Genomic DNA, 17,152 nt, shown 5'->3' on the forward strand with positions numbered 1-17,152 from the left:
CGACTGCAAAGTTTGAACTTTGTGTGATGAAGCGTCACCATCCGAACTGGTGCTAGTACACGCCCATCGAAGCCAAACTGATTGGAATGAGATTTGCATGCTTTTTAGTTTTGTTTTTAATGATTTATAAGCGGTTCAGATTGTATACCATAAACCGCTGCTTGCAGACATTCCATTTGAACTGATAAATTTGAGAACCTGTTATACAAATAAGAATTAAGATAGTCTAATCATTCAATCATCGTTGCCTATTATCTTGAACAATGGTCAGGAAGTAGCCAGGTTACTAAATAGAGAAGAGAAAAAAGTGACTGAATGACACCACGCCAAACGCAAATAGGCCGAATACGATTCAGCCGATGGGATTAGCAGTGCCCAATGATCCCAAAGCTGTATTTTGGACGAAACAAAAGTTTGCGCCTAAGCCATTAGTTTTAGGTAAATAGTCAAGGGGTAATCAACTATGCACATTGTGTCAAAACACACCGTGGCACACTGATCGGCACTTCATGGCACATGATGAAATATAATATAAAATGGCATTACTGTTTTGTGTTGACATTTTGCCAATCTTTGCTAAAGTTTACTTCATAGGGAGGGAGACAGGATTTTTTTGTCAGCGCCATTTTCCAGCGAAATTGTCCCCAATCATAATAAGAAATTGTAAAATTGACGAGACTCTTTTTGTCCTTATGCCTTCTGGGGGATGAACCTCTAAAGAAAGTCCACACGGCTTTGAGAGATGTCCATAGTTTCAGGGAAGTCCAAACGAACTAGTCAAACTCAGCACGCCCCGCAAAATAGCCATTCTTCAGATGTATCTACAATCGCAGAAGTTTCTTTCGCACCCGGTTCGATTGATGGTTCACCAATCAGTCAGCCGTACAGCTCATTGGAGGTCTCTTTCGCAACTGTTCGTATCACCGACGGCAACAGCAACATTAAGAAAGATGCTGCTAACCTAATTGTGAAGGTAACCACGCGATCTTAAGGAACGCAATCGGAACCGGCAGCAGTTTCAGGGAGATAAATCTGCGATTCCGGCATGAAGAAAAACAAGCAGATACAAGGAGGAGGTAGTCATCAAACGACTGCACTGTACTGCAGGTCTATTGCTGCTACAACTACCGCCGGTCTGCATTTTAGGTCGAGTCCTTCCTATTTTTCAGGTTGTAGCATTGCCCGAGTAGCATGGTGATATTGCAGACAAGATTCATCTTGCACTTTCCGGTTGGGTACTTGGTTTCGGCAAACGTCTGCCAGAATGACGCACGGTAGAGAACTGTCTTCTCCTGCTGCTGCCATCAGTCACTTCGAGTGCCACTTCCTTGAAGCGGATAACCGGCAACCAGCTCGTTGAATATTATCTTGGAATTAAGTTGCATAACTTTTTTCCGTCCTTGACTTAAAAATGTAAACACACAATCTCAAAAGTCCGGCGAACTTTGAGATTTGGGCGTAATTGCTTTTGTAAACAAACACGTTATTCAACGATTTCTCACGAATCAAATCACAATCTTACAAAACCATACCAAATGATAGAGGAATCATTCCTCTACCTGTTTGTGTTGTTAGTTTTTTAGATTGAACTTTAATTCACAAGAAATCGACGAATGAAGTGTTTGTTTACAAAAGCAATAACGCCCTAATCTTCGAACCCCATTTGTATCAGCGTTTTTTTCCAATTTGTGGTTCCAAATACGGGCGGCTTGCTTCAACCCGTACAATCCTTTGCGAAGACAACAAACCACGTTTTCTGCATCCGTTTTGCATCCAGGAGGCAACCGCATGTAGACGGGTTATTGTAGCTCACCATTCAAGTACGCTGTCTTGACATCTGCATGTTTGATGAGAAGTTTCTTCTGGCAGGCGACAGAGAATAGTGTCCGGTACGTTGTTTGCTTCACCACGGGAGCAAAAACTTCGCCGTAGTCGACTCCACATTTCTGCGTAAACCCTTGAGCGACAAGCCGCGCCTTGCACCGAATGACCCTTCCATTCTCGTCCGTTTTCTTTTTGAAGATCCAGCGACATCCAATGGTTTTCTTACCAGCCGGCAGCATGGTCAACTCCCACACGTTGTTCTCGTACATCGATTGCAATTCATCCTGTATGGCTTGCTTCCACATGTCTTTCTCCAGACCAGTCACAGCTTCTTGATAGGTGCGCGGCTCGTCATTGTCGTGATGTGCAACCCGACTGTCGGCATAGTAGCGATGAGGTGGAATACCCTTCGTCACCCTGGTTGATAGTCGCTGTGTACCTACATCTTGCTCTACGTTGATTGGTACCGGCTCCTCCTGTGACTCACCTCCATCGAGTGCTTCTGCTTCATCAGCATCTTCGTACAGGCTTTCATCCGAATGTTCTTCAACACCGTGAAGATCTTCCTCTTCCATGATTTCACGATCGATTGCTGGTTCAGGTTGTCTCAGCTTTCGGCTTTGGATTCGAGTTTCGATCGTTTGACTTCAGGAATAAATACGTATGGTGATGTTCCGAACACTTGCAGGTTCGAAACGTCCGGCTTGACTCCATGCCAACATGTTTTGCAGATGACTTGCTGTGTTGATTGCTTCTCCCCAGTAGCGATTATGTATACCTGCGTCCAAAAGCATACACCCGGCCATCTCCACCAAGGAACGGTTCTTTCTTTCTGTGACTCCGTTCTGCTGCGGTGAATATGCTGCCGTAAATTGTTGCTGGATACCTTCACGCTTGAGGAGCGTCATGATCTTCGAGCCACGATATTCGCCTCCCTGGTCGGATCTCAGCACTTTCGGTGGTCTGCCAAACTTCGTCTTTATTTTCTGCACATAGTCCTGCATAGCGTCAAATGTTTCTGATTTTTCTCGCATCAGATACAGCGTTGTGTACCGGCTGTGGTCGTCAATAAGCGTCAGGAAATAACGACGACCACCCGGGGTCACCGTCCTCATTGGTCCACACAGGTCACTGTGTACCAGGTCCATCACAGACGTCGTTTTCTTCGTTTTTTCCTTTGGAAATGGCAGTCGTGCCATCTTTCCCTGCAGACAGGTCTCACAAGGCAAAACCAAACCGTACTGCTTAATATTGATGCCCGTCGACAATTGTCGTTGCTCCAGTTCTTGGACTGCCTTGACATCACGGTGACCGAGCTTACGGTGCCAGTCATGCAAACAGTTCTTCTTATTGCAATGCTCAATTACCGCACCCACGCGTTCCTCCATCTGCAAGGTAGAGACCGTTGCTACGCCTTGCTACAGTCGCAATCCGTGTACCTTTGACAATCGTACAGCCATTGTCGTTGAACTCTACCGCTGCGCCTTTCTGGACGAGTTTCCCGAGGGAAACGAGGTTCATATCCAGATCTGGGACGTACAGGACACCGGTGAGCACGATTTGCTTCGCTTCGCTGTCTTTCCCGTAGCAATGGATCTGGCAGTTCCCCACACCTTTCACGAATGCTTTCTTCCCATTAGCGACAGTAACGAAACTTGGGATATCATCTCGTGGTTTCTCAACGGATACGAAAAACTTTCGATTGGCGCACATGTGGGAGCTGGCTCCAGAATCCACGATCCATTTCGTCACTGGTCCTCGAGCGCTGAAAACGAAATCCTCTTCAGTGGACTCCGTTTTTCTTGCATTTGCCTGTTGCTTGGCAAACTTCTTGGTTTCCTTGGCAACCGATTTTTCACTTCGAGAAACTTCATCCTGGCTCTACTTCTGCCAAATTCTGCAGTCTCGCTTCTTGTGGCCGACCTTCTGGCAGTGGTGGCACACAATGGATTTCGATTTCCCGGCCACCTTCAATACCGCTGAATCCGCCGGAACAGTCCCTTTTCGCTTCTGCACCTCATTGATAATTTTATCCTTTACAAGGGCCAGCGTCAGCTCGTCCTCCGACCGATTTTCGAGGGTAGTCGTCAGCGCGTCGAAAGAGCTTGGTAGACTGCGGAACACCAGGATTACCTGCAAATCGTCGTCGAGCTTCGTACCAGCATTGGCCAGTTTTTCAAACAAACTCTCGAATTCTACCAGATGGTCCTCGATGTCGTCTCCTTCCTGGAACTTGAGATCGCAAATCCGCTTCAGCAGGTGAACCTTCGACGTTAGTGACTTCTTTTCATGTTGCTTCTCCAGATTCTTCCATACTTCCTTTGCAGTTTTCGTAGCCCGGATATGGCCGTGTTGACTCCTGCTCAGCAGCAGCCCAATGGTCGCACGCGCTTTCTGATCCCCTTCGTCCCAGGCAATCAGATCGGTTCGCTCGGTTTGCAGCCTCTTCCGGCTTGACTCCGGGCACGATTTACTTCCATAGTCCTTCGCGAACCAGCAGGAATTCCACCTCCAGCTTCCAGGTTTCGTAGTTTTCGTTCGTCAGCTTCGTTATTCCGGATCTTTCCATCTTGAACTTCTTCGGGCCCAAAACCTCTTGAATGTGATATTGCCGTAGATCGGATTTACTACAACTTGAAAATACGTCTTAGCTTGATGAGAGACAAACTAGGAATGGCATTTTACTTCAGACTATGAGAATACATTTATTTGTAGGTTGCTTCGATTATTCGTCGCTTGCTAGGTTTCTACCTCCAACACTATCTTCGGTCCCAAGCTATTCGATTCACCCCTCGAAACATAGGAAAATCCACTAGCCCCTCATTTTATCTGTCAAACTTTCATAGCGAATCAAAACAAACCAATAGGCTAGTCGTTAGTTTCGTATTGATTGTTGGTTGAACACCCCTTGTAAATAGTGTTTTGTAATACCTGTGGAATCGATCAACTGGTTCCAGAGATATGCCCGGCTCATGTTCCAATGAGTATGGGCCATCAGGGTATTCGCGGGGAACTTTATCAAACCCTTTAATTAGCCATATCCGGACATGTTCCAGGAAGAGAGTCCATCCTGGGAATTCTAAAATAACATTCCGGAATTTCTCGGGATCTTTCATGAGGATCTTTCAAAAGGAAATATCACTACTAGTTTTTGTCGTGGAAGCTGTCTGTGTTTATTTCAGAATCAGGATTCAAGATTTTCATATCTGTGTGACTTACCTCGTTGAGAGATGGTCCGAAAGTGGGGAGTTGTCCGTGCGTGTTCATTGAAGCGTTGCCATCGAGCTCGCCGTATAACGGCATTGAACTGTAACGGCGCTGACATCGACGAGCTGGACGCACGGCTTGCTGACTAGTTAAGCGTCAAGTTAAGACCCGCTTACACTAGCTCTAACATATGCCACACATCTCCCTCTCTCCTCAAAAAAAGAATTTTACTCGGTTCTGTTTTTCTTTACTGTAAGTAACGTTTTCAGTACGTTCTTATCCTTTTTTTTTTTTTTTGTACATGAATTGTCATTTTGAAGCAATGAACAAAGAGGAGGGAAAAACCCTATCTGAAATTTTATGGCAGATGCCTACTTTACAGCAGAACGCGTTTTCGTGGTGTAATCAGTCCACCTTACGCGGGGTGGTGTAATTCAGGGTGGTGTAATGTGCTAGGACCGCAAGCGTAGGCTTCTGTCACTGCCGCAACAGGCAAAGGAACAAAAGGAAACGAAACAACAACAAACACGGTCGATGGTCTTAAATGTTCGGACGTAGGATTGCAAAGGAGCGAAATGAATTTCTTCACAAATTAAGGTACGTAGCTAATAAATTATACTGATTTATGGATTTTATATTTTCAGGTATCTTGATTGATTGGATACATTGTCGTTCATTGATTGATTTGCCTGACGTACTGGTCTAGATGCGCTGGGGGCTGGTAACGCGAATCGGGGTAGGCAAAATTCCGACTGGGAAAAAGCAGAGGTTGACACATCCAGTTAACCGCCGCTATGCATAGTGCCATCTTGCAACCACCTGTTGGATGATGACTCTTTTACATCAATTCGATGCAATTCAATAAAAAAAACTGCGGGGGAATGCGCTGTTCCCACCTCTTCCTCTGCCACTCTGCTGCAAATGCAGATTTACACAGATTGGCCATGACTCCAGGGGTTTTTGTCACCTACTTTCCTTTATTTTTTTTCGACGGATATCCGTCGCGGGGCACGAAGCTGCCGTGTACAACCTGGAGACACCGTTATCGTTCGTTTGTGGTGTTCATTTCCGGGTTTGTTTGCTCAGCGGCGTTACCTTCGCGATTCGCATCAGGTTCCTTCTCCTTTGATGGTGCGGCCGGTTCTCCATCGCCGTTGGTAGGGCTAATGCTTCTTGTACTGTAGGCGCTGCTAAGGTCGGTGTTTTCGTCGTCACTTCCTTCATGGCCACTGCTGTTGCTGTAGTCCGCTGAGTATTCGCTGCCGTCGTCATCGTGGCCCGTGGCAGCATCGACGTCTTTAGGCTTTGCTTCTCGCTCCGGTTCACGGTCGCTCGAATAACCCTTACGGTCTTCTTTCGGCCGAACGTACTTGCCGCTGTTTGGCATTGCTCGAACTCTGCGGTGATATCGCGGGGGTTTCGAAATGTAGCCTGCAATTGTGGATGCAACAAATGTCAGTAAAAAAAAATACCGTAAAGGAAGTGATTGAAGAAATGTTATGCACTAGATTATACTGGTGAAATGTGTGCGGTAGTTTTTGCAATGAGGGGTCGTTTTGAAACGATTATAACAGATTTTGCAGTTTTAACAATGGCGTCATTTTAAAGTAAATGAAGCCGACTTAGCAGTTTTTTTTTTTTTTGCGATAGCATCGTTTTGAAACGATTAGGCATATTGGCGTTTTTGTAACGGCGTCGTTTTGAAACGATTGGGGCAGTTTTCGCGGCAATGGCATCGCTTTGAAACGATTGAGGCACATTTGGCGTTCTTTTGTAATAGCGTCGTTTTGAAACGATTGAGGCAGCTTTTTTCTAGGCATTGGCATCGCTTTGAAACCATTTACGCAGATTTGGCGTTTTTTTTTTTTTTTAATGGCGTCGTTTTGAAACGATTAAGGCAGGCTTGGTGGCTTTTTTCTCGCGATGGCATCGTCTTGAGACGATAGGCAGAATCGGCGTTCTTTTTTTCTCTGCAATGTTGCGGTTATTTTAATCTGCTCGCTATTAGCGTGGTTTCTTTCAGAAAGAAAACCAAATCAGCTAATGTATAGAAGATTTTGTACGGCTTATTTGAATCTCCTGGCAGGATCGCCAATGTGTGACTTACCTCGTTGAGAGATGGTCCGAAAGTGGGGAGTTGTCCGTGCGTGTTCATTGAAGCGTTGCCATCGAGCTCGCCGTATAACGGCATTGAACTGTAACGGCGCTGACATCGACGAGCTGCACGATGGAAAATGAACAGGTGGGCAGGAACTCACAGTCTCCCAGTGTTGGTGAGTTCTTTGCCGTTAATGTTCACGAAAAGTTCACTATTTTGCTATACAGAAATTCAAAACAAAAATTTTATCTGCGGATTTGAACAGTTTTTGACCTGTTTCATACTACCGGAAGGTGTATGCTGGTCACAAATGCCGTGCCAAACTGATTTCCTACTCAATTAATCAATCTTTGATGTGAAATTCGCCAATAAACACGAGGCGCATTTCGTATAGCAAACATGCCATAAAAAAATGGGCATGGTTCATTTAAGTAAACAAACTAACACTTCTTCCGACTGTTACACCTATGTATTAGCCGTCTCGGACGAGCTGGACGCACGGCTTGCTGACTAGTTAAGCGTCAAGTTAAGACCCGCTTACACTAGCTCTAACATATGCCACACAATATCCTGAACCCCGGGATAAGAACAGATAGCTTCCAGAACTTCAAAACTGAAATTCGGTCATATTACCCTTGCCTATTTTTTGAAAATAGCGTATTCGCTATTTTTCAATAAATCATAGCACGAAATCGGTTCATCTAATCAAAATGACGTCTAAGACAAAGTTGTAGGAAACTGGATTGCTTTTTCACATTGTGAAAACATTTTATTAAAAGTTAATGTTCTACGGTTTTGTTCAATTTTGCAGTCTCAGACGTCATTTCAATTAGATGAGCCGTTTTCGTGATATGAAACAATGAACCAAGTTCTAACGAACAATTGGGCGAAGTTTCATGGAATTCGGAGAGGGAAAAATAAAATTGATTCGTCAATTGGCGGGGAACTGCTCTTTTTATAAAACAATTTACTTTTAAATACTAAGCATTTTGCATTAACGTAGACTCCTGCGCTTAAAATAATCCCTCAGATTTTAAAAATAAAAATTTACTATTTTAAATATTACAAAGTGCTACATTTTACAAAAGAGTAATTGTACTTTAAAAGTTATTATTTTAATTGTTTTATAGTATGAGCAAAATTTGTTCTGTAGGATTATTGTTACCGTATGAGCCTACTTTGGTGCGAAATGCACAAGACGTCAACCCAAAATTATGTATGGTATTTTTAAGACTTCTTTTCAGCAGATGTTTTTAGAATGCTTCATAGATTCATGGTGAGGTAGAATTAAAAAAAATAAAAAAAATCGTTCGGAGGGGTTCAACTTTTACAGCAAAGGGCAATCGGAACTCGATTCTGTTTTTACGCGATTTTCATTTTGCCCTCATGCTGGATGGGTACAGCATTTTAATGCTATTAATTTTCCATGATTTTTTGTGATTTTTGGAAACAAGTTAATTAGATTACAATTTGAGAACACACGATCAAAAAATCGCGTAAAAACAGAATTGAGTGTATCAGGGGTCTTAATCATGGAATCTTGAAGATTTCTTAATCTAAGAGACTGTCCTTATGCCACGAGGACAGTTTAGATGGGTAAAGTTGGTTGACAAATGTTCAGGATCCATACATGCTAAGCAAATTTATTTTACATCCAGTGTAAAGTAATGTAATGGCAGTTCTTGAGATGACCTGCAGCGTACAAGCAAGATTTTCCAGAATGCCTATATTTATAAAAAAAAACTTAAGGGGTGGTCACTCTAAACATTTATTATGCGCCAACATTTTTCTCAGTGTGCCGCGCTGTGCCGAGAGTGCCAGTCATCGGACTGACTTTGTTTGTGAATAATTGTATATTTGGCAACCCGGTATTTTAACAGTTCAAATGTTTTGTTTTTGGTATGTCAAACCGTACGAGCTGTCAAAGACAGCTTGTTGGAAAGCTTCTGGTTCCGTGTGGACCACCCAGGTCGATCTATTCGGATGGGAAGTACCTCGGGGAAGTGATTCACTATGATGGCAACGTGATCAACATACTGTACACCATTTCGAATCAGACGCTTCCCTGCGGGAGGAAGGTCTACTGCATCTGGGTAAGCCGGGATCCGGATTCATCATACAACAACCTGCATGATGAGGATAGGCATCTGAATCTGACGTTAACGTTCACCAGCATGACTAGTATGGTGAACAACTCGCTTGGGCAGGCCATCAAGAATACTGCTGCAGTGCAGCACTCGGATCGGCCCAGTTCCGTCACCCGTATGTGCGTAGTGCGATGAAGATTTGATCCACGGAGAGTACAGCAAATATTACAAGCTGGTGAGGAACATCGAGAAGGGCGCGTACGGGTATGTGAAGCTGAGCTACCGGAACTCGGATAGGTTGCTGGTTATATTGAAGTTCATACTGAAGAAGAAGTTCGTGCCGCAGTTTATAATCGAGGAGAAACGGGAAATTTCAATGGAAGTGTACCTGATGATGCACGTGAAGCATCCCTTTGCTTTCCTGCACTCGTTGAACATTCTGCACCGGACATCAAAGACGAGAACGTTATCATCGATCACAATAACCATATCAAGTTGATTTACTTCGGTTCGCGACGCTCGTACAGGAAGGGCAACTTTTTTCTACCTTCTACGGCACGACCGGGTACTGCAGTCCGGAAGTGTTGACCGGAACTGGAAGATTGGTCTGACGATATCTCCAGCAGAGAGATAAATATTCTTTCCACCGGTCTCACGAGTCTGTATCTGAGGGAACCGGACGGAACGTGTATTAGTCTGGTCGATGGCGATCGGATTGGCCAACAAACAGCTTTATTACTACGAGAAAGTCAATTGTGATACAGATGATAGTGAGATACTGCTGGTCATGTTGGATGGGGATGCTGACGATAAGGATGAGGATGGCGATGGTGGTGCTGGTGCTGGCGACCGGAGAATGGAACGACTGGAAGGAACACTGGAGTCACTGTAACTGTAACACTTTTGTCAATTAGAGAAACGAGGTGTTTGTTTTGATAATAATGATTAGCTACATACGACGATTGGCGCTTCCATAGAAGTTAGGTGTTGTATGTAACATTGAGCTATATTTTGATCGGTTGGCACATACGACAAATCGTTTTTTGATAACCAAATGAAACAGCGGAGGTAGCGGATCCAAATTTTTCCTCTAGGGAAAGGAAGCAGAGTAGTGTCTGGTAGCATTAAAATGTCAATTTGTTTACGTTTGTTACATACGATCCAATTAAAAAAAAACTCCAGAACACTCAGATCGATCCGTTCAGTAGCAGCAGTTGCGTTGGTGGTCGAGCAAAAGTAACTATCAGAGGCGGCAGGAGCAACAACAGCGACAAAAGTCTGTTTTGGAAACGAGCCACCCGGTCGTCGTCGTGATGTCGGCATCTTGATGCCAGTTACTTTAGAGATCATAAAAAATATGTACCATGGGTGCCAAACAGTGTCAATAAGGGTGCCATGGTGTGCCCTACTTTGTTTTTGGCACACTGTGCTGAGTGACCAACCCCTTGATAAAACCTTCACAAGATGATTTGCTAGACACACTGCATTTGGGCAAATAAACTTTCAAAATCTGTTCATGTCGCGAATCATTGTATATTATGCATACTTTTCATGCAAATCTGTAATAGAATTATACATTTCCCTGTTGGATGCACACATTAAAACAAAATGTATGGATGATTGTCACGTGGAATTTGGACAACCACTAAGTAGCTTCTAGACTTTCTGTTGAGGTGTTTATGTCGTTTTATTAGTCTGAGCTTTGAATTTTGTTTAAGGTATATGACTTACTCGTGCAAGTAAGTATAGCCTTGCACCTAAATCGTTAGCGATGGAGATTCACTAGTCGTGCAAGAATTACGATTTGTATGTACTTGTCCTGGAATCTTCAAAATTAACACCCAAAAGTGTGTACCTTTGAAGATGGTCCCTTGGACTTGTCTTGGAGCTTGTTGTTTGTTGAATCACAGTGTATGAGAGATTTAAGAGTTCTCATGACCAGGCATGGAAAATCATTTACATTCATTTCATACATTCATTTACATTCATATGCCTTTAACTTTTTTCATCAACAGCATTCTGCAAAATGATGCAGATAGCTTTTGTAGGTTTTGTTATTAGCTACAACTTTTGCTCATAACTCAAATCTGTATATCTTATGCATCATGAACTAGAGCGGACAGAACTTGTTACTGTTTTTCAGTGAATGTAAAATACATTCACTGAAAAACAGTAGTGGCTTCTGTTCGCTCTGGTTCGTCATGCATCAGAGATATGGATTTGACTTGTTAACAAAAGTTGTAGTTAATAACAAAACCTACAAAAGCTATCTACATCATTTTGCGGAATGCTGTTCATGAAAAAAGTTAGAGGTAAATTAATGTAAATGAATGCACGAAATGAATGAAAATGATTTTCCATGCCTGCTCATGACACTATTCTCTGAAATCACATGGAAGTTTCTTTACAAGTACTATAAGATAAATATATGAATTTCCTTTGATTTCTCATTTGAACTTCCATTGAACTTTGATTGATTTGCTTCTTTATATATAATGTTATTATAATTCGATTCTCTTGGAATAATTATTATCCATTGAATCTAGAATAAGATTTTCCTCAAAACTTCTGTCAACGCACCAATCAAAGCCTCCGCTGTTCAGTCAATTATTATTATTATTATTTAGCTTTATTAAGGAGGCTTTCAGCCTTGGGCTGGTTCGCCTCCACTGTTCAGTCAATTTTAAAAATATGTGATAAATTCAATAATTAGAAAATTTATTCTGAACTTGTACCTAGACTTGTACAGACTTTGTTCAGCTAACCTCATTCATCATATAAAATAAAATTTGTCGATTTTATTAATTTCTTACGTATAACGGTCATTTAAAATGTTTACAGCTGTTCATAATCCGGTAAATTTTTACCGACTTTTGTGATCTAAATTCAATGTAAAAATGTAATCTACTCTGCATTCCTCGAATTATCCTTAGAATTGTCTTTAGAGAATTGAATCCCTTTAATATTAACCTGGAGTTTTCTCACAATTTGCTTTGAATTTTCTTTAGACTTAGTAGAGATGAACCAGCCTAAGGCTGAAAGTCTCGTTAATAAAGGAAAAAAAAAATCTTTAGACTTATCTTAGGATTCTACCGAAGACATCATATCAAGAAGATTGGCAACTTTTACAGAATCCAAGCGACAGTTACAATAGCGCTGCGCTTGATTGAATGTGGAAGAAACGCATAGAAAAATGAGCAAATACACAAACCTTTCTTCTGAGGATGTAATCTTTGCTATTAAATTCGTTCAAAGCATTTACCTCTCTCTATTTCATAGCGTTCGTATGAGAAGATGGAAGAGTTGTCAGTCTTCGTGATTTGTTGCTTTCGATTCTACTCTGAACTAACTTGCTATTCTCCTTAAAAATCACCAGGAGCTCTCTTCACACTTCTCTTGTAAATCTTCTCAGAATTATCTTGGAATTCTAGTCAGAACTCTCTTCAAATTCTCATCATAACGCCCCTTCGAATTATCCTTCGACATTCAAGTTCTAAAATTCGTATTCAGAATCCTCTTCAAAATTCTCATGGAACTTTATTCCAAAAGTCCCAGTTTTTAATCTTGTCTTGAGCTCATGGACATTTTTTAAAAACACCCCTTCTTGAATCTCTTATTCATCTTTCTTCCTGCTTTTGACTTCCTGACACGAGCTTTCGCCCGCTATCAACTTAGTGTTCTTGCGGCACTTCCATATTTTTACATTGCCGACCATTGCATTGCATGAATTTGTATAATGTGTGGCAAGCTCAATGCCTTTACAGACTAGCCTATCTGAGACCCCTGTTAGTCCATGAAGATTGAAAAAATCCATGTTTGATTTTTTAACTAAACCCCAGAGTTTAACGAAAAAAAAATCAAAGTTACTAAATCTGAAACAAATGTTCAAGCCTCAGAATCTTGAAAATTTAATAAGTTCTGCAGCTGAATTCCGGTCATACATTTCATCGAAGATAAAGAATTTTTTTTATATTAGGTATATGTATTTTCGACGTATTATTTTTTAATTCTGTCTCTTAAAAAAATAAAAGACTTAAAAAATCTCGATATCTGAGGCTTTAAACATCTGTTGCTTAAAATTTCTTTTTTTATAATTCTTCAACTTCCAAAAATTTACAAAATTCTGTGCCGTCTGACAACGCCCTCTCATATGTTAGTGTTTAACTTTATCATCATGATCAAAATTCCACCAACATCTCACAGAAACCCATCGCTCACAGCAAGATCACTTTGATTAACTGCATTTCCCCCGTGTTTACTTTGCGGATGGTTTGACCTACTCTCCTTCACTCTCCTTCAGCATCTGTCTGTAGTGTATTAATTGCCACCCATGCAGCGACCACATCAAAAATGCAACCCCCATACAAATCACAAATCACCTTAGCAAAACATGACCGCTAACCACAAAACCACACTCTATTCTTCAACACCCATTTATGAATCTTTTTTTTCCGCACGCGCCACCCAATTAGTCAATCCTTCAAATCGCTGAAGACGAAACCTACGACAGCCTCCGGTTGATCAACGTCGAACTGAATCGTATCTTTGGCCGGCCGGATTCAATGTTCCTACGGACGACGCCCAGAGAGTTCCTTTTCGATGGGGTTCCCTTCTGCGTGAACGTGATCGGCATTGCCAAGGCCATCTGCAAGGAGATCGAAAAGCGAAACACCAAAACCATCCGGGTGATGCCCGACGGGTCGATGAAGTTCTCGTTTTTCTTTCATGTAAGTGTTGTAGCAGCAGCAAATGTTTCACGCTGATCTGGTTATTGAACTTGTAGAAAAACATGACTGACGACGGCACCTATACGATCAACACCGGGATCAAGGATGCAACGCAGACGCAAATGATCGAATACTGGAATGGAAGGAACACGTTGGATAGGTGGACCAATCGATCGTTAGGATCGGCTTCGAAGTGCAACATGATCGTCGGAACGGACGGTTCCGGATATCCTCCGTTCCGGGAGGGTGTGAAGAAGATGACCATTTTCAGTTCCGATATTTGCAGGTTCGTTGGCTGGATTAATCTGATCATTTTCTAACACATGCTACATTGTAATTTTGTTCTTAGAACTGTGGACATCAAGTACGTAGGACCATCGAGCTACGAGGGAATTCCTGCGCTACGGTTCGAAACTGATAAAAATTTCCTAAACGAGATCGGTCCCGAGTACGGCAACGATTGCTACTGTGTCAATCGGATACCAAAGGCGATCGTGAAAGACAATGGTTGTCTCTACAAAGGAGCACTGGATCTGTCCACATGTTTCGGTAAGATTCTAAACCTACTAGGTACTTAGTCATTGGGAAATCTGAAATATTTCCGGTCGTCAATGACGCACTACTTTGCTTTTCCAACGCTTGGGTGTAAAGCAGCGATTTATTTTATTAGTTAGATTAGCATAATTCGTGAATCTGGTTATTTTTCGGGAGAAAATACGAGTTCAGAAGAGTCCAGTCATAAACCGGTCACTTACACCTGCGCCGTGCGAGAAATAGCGGAAGACTAAAATGTCTCCCATCCAGCAATCCAGCAAATGCCATCCAGTCAAAGATCAACTTGAAGCCTCTTCATTTAATAGCAGAGAGTGTAAACAAACCGGCAACCGGCTAAACAGGTTCGCCCCCACTTCCCAGGCACCCCGCGCACAATCAGAACAAACAGAACCGATTTTGCATCGGTCGCACTGTGACGGTGAACATAGCAAGCCACTTTGATTGCGTCTGCGCTGCCGAGAGCCATTCCATTTGACACCATCATCATCATCATCGTAGTATGCTAATTGGGTGGATGCTGGAAGAAATTTTGCGATCCCGCAAATTAACGCGTGAGATAATAGCGTATACAGGTGATCGTTTCGAGGTGTTCTGAAACGTCTATTCGTGTCAACAGTTTTGAGCCAACGGCCAACGGGGGCGGGCGGTTCGAGTGGAGTTGAAATTAACGATATACCTAGTCTCTAACGGGTGGCTTCGTGTAAAGGTTATCATCAATTTTCGAACGTGACAGATGTGTGGGAGATAGCTTCGAGATACTCTTTTTTTGTGTTCTGTAGCGTACACGATCGCTTGGAGATAAGTATGTATGTGATTCGTCTTCTCTAGATGATCTTAGTAGCCATAAATAAGATAACTCCAATTAAGCATCGATAATTTATAATTGCATTCTTTCGGCAAAGATCAGTATGGCTATTGTTTGATTGCTGTAATTGAAAAAAGAATCTGCATTGATAGCACTTGAAGTGTAATTTATTTATTGAAGTGTAATTTATAAAATTGTGATTTGGGTTGATCCTCAAATTAGAAAATTAAAAACATGAACATTATTTTCCGATTACTTATTTATATTAACAACAATTATTAGAATACTTGCGACTGTTGCAGCAGATGGCGCGAGCTATGGCATTTTATTTTGTTCGCAGTAAAGTCGGAAAATGTACACGCTTCTAAATTAGATTGTTTTCAACTGCTCATTTCGCTTGATTTACTTATAAGTTATAGGAAGAAAGTCTGTGTTTCACACATAAATCCTGCCAATTTTGCTTTCTAAGAGTCATAATCAGCATTTTTATAATTGCTGAGTGAGGGGCTGTTCATAAACTACGTAGACCGATGTTGAGAGGTTTTAGACCCCCATCGCCTAGACAATGGATCATTCCATTTTTTTGGAAATTTGTATGGATCGTTAGTACTCTCCAACCCGCTCAAAATGTCTACATAGTTTGTGAACAACCCCTGAGTGAGTGAGTGAAAATTGATAAAATCGCTGGAATATGGAACAGCTGAACATTCGGTAAACTTTTGTTCAGTAATTTAGCTGTCAAAATTTACTGAAACGCACTGGAAGTTTTGCTGAATGATTTGTTACATTGGAAATACTGAACTGTCACATTTGTAACGAAAATTCTTTAAAAAATCACAATTTGTTTAGCTTAAATTACCGATTGTATTGTACCCACCCAAGTAACCAAAAGTTCTGATAACAGGCTATTAGTGCTTAAGCAGCTTGGTTGAAGGTGGTCTATAGTATTCTAAGCAGCCTCATTTTTAAGTCGTTATAAGAACTTGGAAGATACGGTAGGGGAAACGCTCCTATAGTTGCGGTACGTTAGAAGCGTTAGGTTCCTATAGTTGTGTATGGAGACTCAATACACAACTATAGGAACCTAACGCTTCTAACGTACCGCAACTATAGGAGCGTTTACCCTACCATAATTGAAGAGCATTCTATGCAGCTTCTTGTGGAACTTGAACGGAACTTTTAGAAAATAATTTAAAAAAGGTTTTTGTCCTCTACACCAATTTTATATATAGTTAATTCTTAAGTCAGGTCTTTCTGAAATACATGCCAAATACACTGGTTTGAATCCAGGAAATTGTTCTTTAATTTTTTTAATGTTTGGATGGAATATTGATGCACTGCATAAATATAAGAATTATGATTTATTTGAGCCACTGATCATTTCATATTTACGTACCTTTTAGAAACTTTCAAGTTGCTAAGCAGTTCCGCAGGGAACTAAAGTCGCTGGGAGCTTGTTCGGATTTGTGTTGTGGCCATATTTTCAGACTTGCCTGAAGTTCCTCGTGTGCTTGGGAAGAAAGTACTGTCGGAACTTTATTTGAACTTTATGGAACTTGAAAGTAGGTTTTATCGTTTAATGCGGAACTTTTGGTTAGTTGGGCAGTTAACTACTTTTTTTTTCAATAGATTTACTTTCTTTTTTATTTAATCGTTTATTTTAATTGTTTACTTTTGCATTCATTAATTCAGACTTATAGCGAATGATATAGGGTAAGTGTACTAATTTTCAATCTTATTAGCCAAAACAGGTCTAAAAATAAAAATTTTATGAAATAAACACGCAATTCGCCTAAGGGGCTGTTCATTAACTACGTTAACAGTTTTTTGCAATGATTGACCCCCCTCC

At 41.6% G+C, this 17,152-nt stretch overlaps 1 protein-coding gene across 2 annotated transcripts in view; it reads left to right on the forward strand.

Moving 5' to 3' along the window:
• The window catches only part of Snmp2 (Sensory neuron membrane protein 2), an 84,713-nt gene that overhangs the window by 50,491 nt on the left and 17,070 nt on the right, over positions 1–17,152 (forward strand). For both annotated transcript variants that reach the window (XM_065231388.1, XM_065231389.1), the window contains 3 exons: positions 13,689–13,943; positions 14,000–14,229; positions 14,293–14,492. In XM_065231388.1, coding sequence (XP_065087460.1) covers positions 13,689–13,943; positions 14,000–14,229; positions 14,293–14,492 — 685 coding nt within the window. The remainder of the gene's footprint in view (positions 1–13,688; positions 13,944–13,999; positions 14,230–14,292; positions 14,493–17,152) is intronic.

Source organism: Ochlerotatus camptorhynchus, unplaced genomic scaffold (genome assembly GCF_037179485.1).
Source record: "Ochlerotatus camptorhynchus isolate MF236.1 unplaced genomic scaffold, CSIRO-AGI_Acam_v1.1 ptg000353l, whole genome shotgun sequence".
Classification (NCBI taxonomy): domain Eukaryota; kingdom Metazoa; phylum Arthropoda; class Insecta; order Diptera; family Culicidae; genus Ochlerotatus; species Ochlerotatus camptorhynchus.